The sequence below is a fragment of the Engraulis encrasicolus genome, chromosome 5 (assembly GCF_034702125.1).
Source record: "Engraulis encrasicolus isolate BLACKSEA-1 chromosome 5, IST_EnEncr_1.0, whole genome shotgun sequence".
NCBI lineage: Eukaryota > Metazoa > Chordata > Actinopteri > Clupeiformes > Engraulidae > Engraulis > Engraulis encrasicolus.
Window position 1 is genome coordinate 17313064 of NC_085861.1, and position 6415 is coordinate 17319478.

The window sequence follows — 6415 nt, forward strand, 5'->3', positions numbered from 1 at the left end:
TACGTGGACCGATTGAAACGCCTTCCGCGGAAAATCAAGGTCGCTCATTTAGATGAGGCATCGCAAATCGATAGAACACCACTATCGAATAGGGCGACCGGTCGCTCATCTCGACGAGGCAACACATCTCGACAGAACACCGGCCCCCTGCTCCTCCCCCTCCCCCTCCCCCTTGATTGTCTCTCCCTCCGGCTTGCTCCTTTCGTGACGGGAGACCTAAGCTTTCAGTCTGTGCATTGCATTGCAAGGCAACACAGACGGTATCAGCCTGTAAACAAAAAATTACAAAGCTCTCTATGATTCGTTTTTGACAGTTATGGACTAACATTTGTTGCAAACGGTGGGCTGAAGTACTTTGAATTGACGGAACAATAGCTGTAGATAGCTGCTAACACTAGGCCTATTGATGCTTAATCTCTGCTGGCAGCTAACTAGTGCTATTCCTAAAACGAACTATTTTATAAACATTGCATACTTTTAAACAGCCCCCAAATAATTTGTTTTGAATCCTACATCCATTTTAAGACTACAAGCAACGTATGCAACTTGAAGAGCTATTGTAGGCTGTTGCATATGATCAAAAGAGCATCAAATGTGCAGGTTTTTTGTTGACAAAAAGAGGTGTCGTTTTCTCCCCTACATCCACTACTAGGGGTGGTACGGTTCACAAATGTCACGGTTCGGTCCATATCACGGTTTCAAGGTCACGGTTTTCGGTTTTGTACGGTCCTGTTTTTTTTTTTTTTTTTTTAATAAAATATATTGTATAAAAATTTGAATGAAAATGTAAGCTTATCATGGGTATGTTGAATTTGACTTCATTTAACCCAACTGAAAGAAGAAAGATATCAATGATTTTAACATGCTTCCATTTATTTCACAAAAAGGGAGAACTAAGTCCTAACTTTTAAGTTGACAAATATTCAAATATTACATGCTATAACACATTTGACGTGTAAAAATAAAACAGCTACACTCCTGTAGGTAATGGGACCATTAGGTCAGTGTAGTATGACTATTTTGGTTAATGACACACTGAGAACGAATTGGACTTTTATTTTGATACCGCTTTCTGCGAGTTTTGCGCTTATGAATCAGTTGCTTCCTATAATGAAACTGCCGGCCGTGAGAAGCACTTGTTTTAAGTGAACAAGTGATAGGGTTATGTTATGTTAAAATGTGAAAGTTAAGGTAACAAATAATTTTAAAAGATCGTTTTTTTAGAAGTGTATGCACAAGAATGTTTCACAAAACTCCTGTGAAGCTGAGCCTTTTAAAACAGTCACATTTTATTTTTGTTATAGTGTTAAACATCAATGTTAACTAGGCAACAGCACAAAGTCCCCTTCCGTCCATCAGAGTTTAACTAGCTACATATAGTTAGGCCTACAGCAGTGGTGTAGTCTACTGTTTAGAAGTGGGTATACTGTATATTCCGCCAGACATAGGCTCGGTGGTTACCAAGCGGTCGGGACGCGACCCCCTCGCGACCCCTCGAGACCAATCTACGTGACAAAAATGTTTGCGTCCATGTATCAGAGTTACAAGGCACTTGAGCAAAGATGCTATATATGGTACGAAAATGTATTGCATTTGCAACTCAATATCTCAATTTCCAACTATCCATCGGAAAGATGTTCAATAGTCATGCCCTAATGCCCTAGTAAAATCTATTCCATCTATCTATAACAGTTCTTTGTCATTCATTTTACATTTTACATTAAGCACCTTGAGTAAAATGTGACATTGCAGTGCTTATCATATAATTATAAATATAATATAATATAATATAATATAATATAATATAATATAATATAATATAATGCATAGTGCAATATAAAATAGTATAATACAATATAATGCATAGGCCTATACCTGCTCTTGGATGTCAATAGATTCCTGGAGTGTTTCCCTAGTGTCTACTGCCATCTAGTGGTCAGATTTGGGAACTGATCCTGGTCACGAATAATGGCTTACCCACTGGTGTTTACATTCACCTGAATGAAAAATCCAATTAAGTTTTGTTGTGCAAACCTGAAGTTTGTACTTTCAGTGAAGTAAAGGTCATGAACTTGGGAAACAATTACTGATCCAAATTGAAAGTCACTATAAAAATGATTATGTTATAAATAGTGTGAAAGGTTACAGTTTGATAATGCAAATTTCAACCAGAATTGAACATAATAATGTAATAAAAATTGTAATAATACATGTGTACAAAAAAAGTGATTGAAAAAAGAATGCACAATATATAGAACCGTTCATGTGATGATATACAGTGTATATTTATTTATATATTTATTTAAATGTTTTTGGTATGGGGCCAGCTTTGGCAAAATTGGCAAATGAAGTGGAGAAATTTTTCCCAATCCTCCCCTGATCTTTGTAGCCTCATCGGTCATAAAGCAAGGCCTAACAGAGTGATTTCTTTAAAGTAGCAGAACACCATCACATCATGAGACAGGTTGTGTGTCTTCGACATGTCAATTTAATTTATAAATTAAAAATAAAATCATTAACTATTTGGCAGAACACTTAATATTTTGAACTAAACGTGAACTTCTTGCTTTAAAGAAAGGAGGAAAAGCCTCAATAGTCATTGTGTTAGTCCTCCAGCCCTAAAGAGCTTTCCAGATGTTCTTATACTCTGGTGTTTGGGGTGTGCATCGTCTCCTTGGATGTGCAGCAGAGCGGTGGCTATACAGCCATGTGGTGACATACTGCCTTGGTTCAAAAAGTGTGAGAGGAGGCCCATTGATGCTGATCATCATCAAGTTGCTAACGTTCGACAGCAACAGTGTAGCTCTCTTGTCTGTACATTTATTGTTCATGAGGCTGAAGCCCCGTTCACATTCAGCAATACTGCAAGGGATGGTCTGCATGCAGTGCATGAGTGGCATGAGGCTTTCAGGCTCTCTCTCAGGGTCCTCAAGAAAATCTCTGAGGCCATTAAGAGCTTGCTCTTCAACGAGCTTGAACCTCCTGCAGAGCCGCTTCACTTGGGCCTCACCATGGCGTATGCCAGGGCTGGAGGGCCAGGTGCTTTTATCCAGGACACTGAGGTCATTCAGGATTTCAGTATCAAAAGAAAGGCGCTTCTCCATGTTGTTTATGAGGCTTTGGAGAAATTGTTTAGAATTTATTGCTTGCATCTTCGAATTGGACTCCAAGGGTACTGACCCAAAGTGTCCTGAAGCCTGGGCCGCCAGTGCCTCCCCCAACTTCTCTCCTGGAGAATCTTTGAAAGAGGCCAGGACTCTTATTGTACGTTTGAGGAGCTGCTGTGCTCTCAAAAGCGTGATTGAATGGGCCTGCAGTTGCAGAGACAGGTTTGCGAGTTCCGAAAGTGCATCGTACATGAGTCCGAGGTCAGTCAGGAATTCCTTACTTTGCATTCGACGAGCAAGGCCTCTGTACGTTTGTCTTTCTTTGCTTGTTCTCGAGAGATCAGCTGCAGCATTTTCAAAATGTTTATTGAGAGCTTCATAAGATCTCCACACAGCCTTTACAGAGCGGAAACTGCTGGCTACCCATCGTGTATTTAAAACTCTCCCAATTTTTAACACTTCTGAGCCCACTTCTTGGGCTGCTTCCAGTAGCTCCCGTGAGTTTTTAGTGGATTGGTTGTAGACAGAGTAAATTTTGTCCAGGAATATTTTGAAGTGGTTCACTGCATGGACTTCTTCCACTACATCATTTACAGCCAGTTCCAAGCGGTGGTTCATGCAGTGCCATGTAAAGAGGTTTGGGTACCTTGCCGTCAGCCTGGTTGCAACACCAGAGTTTTTGCCCAGCATGACACTGGCTCCATCAGAGACAAAGGAAACCCAATTTTTTTGAAGCCAGTCTTCAGTGAAGCCTACAGTCTTAAGACATTTCAGTAGAGCTTCCTCTATATGTTCTGCCCTTTGGCTCTCCAGCTCAACAAGCTCCAGGAACATAAATTCAGGAGTAGTTCCATCCACTGAGGCTTTCAAGTTGATGATCATTGCAGCTTTGTGGCTTAGAGATGTAGCTTCATCAATGAGAACGGACAACTTGCTCGATGACTTCACAATACTGTTGACAATTTTTTTCTGCATTTCTTTTGCAATGTGTTCAACTATTTTTGTGGAACTGTATCGTGAGTGTAGATTACTTCCCATGTTGGCACCATTTTTCCCCTGAAGCTCTATGAGACTCTCATGGTCAGTAAAGGGTCGGTTCATCTTCGCAAGGTAGTATGCCGTTCTGAATATAGCATCTGTCTCTGCCAGCACAATATCTGACCCAGCTCTCACCAAATTTCCCACTGTATCATCCTTACTCTTCTCTTTAAGCTCCTGGGCTATGTTGTGTGCTTTTGATGTCTCATGGCGTTTAATCTTGTTCCTTATTGAGGTCAGAGATGTTTCTCTGTTTGAACCTGAGGACTGAATCTTAAAGTGTACCCACTCCTCCGACATGAACATTCCTTGTTCAGTGTGGACACCAGTTGACTTAATGGAGCTACAAAGAGTACAACCTGGAAATGAACAAAAGCATGACTAATTAGCAAGGTTTTTTTTTTTTACCTATAACATCTACAGAAAGAGTTGATATTTACACTGAATCATTTAAAAAAAACCTGTTATATCCAATTCCAAAATGAATAGAATAAAATTACAAGCACTCTTTAGGTACTAGCTACACTGTCAGTATTTTTAAACATTAACATGAATTAAACAATTTTCTTAGTCAGTGCTTTTTTTTTACAAACAGCTTGCTCATCTTGACATTTACCTAACTTTCTGTCCCTCCATTCTAGCCAAGGATGCCTGTCTTTAAATTCCCTCGCCTGACTTTTAGTCCACACGGCTGGCCAGGAGCACTTGTCTGTGTCATCAGCTAACAAGGAGAGAATAGGCATGTCAGTCATGACGTGTTCTGTTGCACACGTGTGTAGAGCACACACACACACACACACACACACACACACACACACACACACACACACACACACACACACACACACACACACAAATGATATAACATCTGGCAATAAACACAATGTGTTACATACAGTAACACAAATACATCAGGTAAATGGGTAGGCCTACTGCTGTATAAAGACCTTGCTCCAGTTAAGTTACCCACAGTCGCCCTGCCTCCCTTATGTTCCCATACAAAATGCAAAAACAAAAACCAATAGAAAATAATCAGATAGATACCCTCTCCAGCTTTTGAAGTTCCTGCTTGCTCCTGCTGGTCCACCATCGCAGTGTCACCTCCAGCTCCCCTTGCACCTTGTTGCTGACTGCCACTGCCATCTACAGAAAACAATGAATAGCATGGTTCACAAATGGTAAATGGGAGTGCTGCTGTATAAAGGCCTTTCTCCAGTTACCCACAGTCGCCCTACCTCCCTTATGTTCCCATACTAAATGCAAAAACAAAAAACAATAGAAAATAATCAGATAGATAGGGCCTACCCTCTCCAGCTTTTGAAGTTCCTGCTTGCTCCTGCTGGTCCACCATCGCAGTGTCACCTCCAGCTCCCCTTGCACCTTGTTGCTGACTGCCACTGCCATCTACAGAAAACAATGAACAGCATGGTTCCATATGAAGAGTTCAGATGCAAAACCAGCCCTTTAAAAGCTATGACAAAAATAGGTAAATTTTGAGTTTCATTTTCAAGCACTGTCATCTATGACAATAAAAAAATGTTACGGTCAGCAAGTCAAGCCCAAACAATGAACCAACTTTATTTGCTAGCCAGAAACATGCTATCAATGGATGGAGAGAGTCTACTGTTGAAAGTAGCCTACTGTTTTGTTTACTTTTTTATAAGAAAAGGATGTGCACACTGGCGTGCTAAACTGATAGCCTACATTTATTCAAGTGGCAACAACAACATGACGGGCGTTATTTCAATGTAACTAAAATAACTGACAGTCTCTATCATAGCAACAGGTATTAGCTTGCTAGTGTTGAGAGAGCACCGACAGCTAAACTACAGCACAACTAGCCTGTGTTATTATTGTGTTATGTTCACAATTAACACGACCTAGACGAGCAACTTGGTAGCAATACAAGTCTAAAAAAAAGCGTGAATGAAATGTTTGACTCGTAACTTACCTTCGGAAACGTTAGGTCGGGCAACCTTATTAAAAAAGTTACGAAGGTCTTGCTGTGCATTGCGCTTCGCCATCCTCGTCGTCCCTGACGAAGAACCTGGGTGAAACGTGAAATGCTCCTGTAGCCTAATACTACGGTTGCTTTAGTTCTGGAGCTAGAAGTTTAACCTGGGAGCTCGGGGTCGGGGGGGGCGAAATTCATTGGCATGTTTTCCTCAAGCACGGAGTGGAGAGTCTTTTCAAATAATAATAATAATAATAATAATAATAATAATAATAAGGATGTTCGTGAAAGTTAGACGAGGGGTTGAGTCATAGGC

General features: G+C 40.6%; 1 protein-coding gene across 1 annotated transcript; it reads right to left on the reverse strand.

The window, feature by feature from the left end:
- Positions 1-2618: 2618 nt before the first annotated feature.
- On the reverse strand, positions 2619-6169 carry LOC134448818 (E3 SUMO-protein ligase KIAA1586-like). The gene is made up of 5 exons (XM_063198477.1): positions 6097-6169; positions 5451-5549; positions 5190-5288; positions 4762-4866; positions 2619-4504 (listed from the first exon to the last, which is right to left on the reverse strand). Exons 1-5 carry the CDS (start codon positions 6167-6169, stop codon positions 2619-2621), a joined length of 2262 nt encoding a protein of 753 aa, XP_063054547.1.
- Positions 6170-6415: the final 246 nt, after the last annotated feature.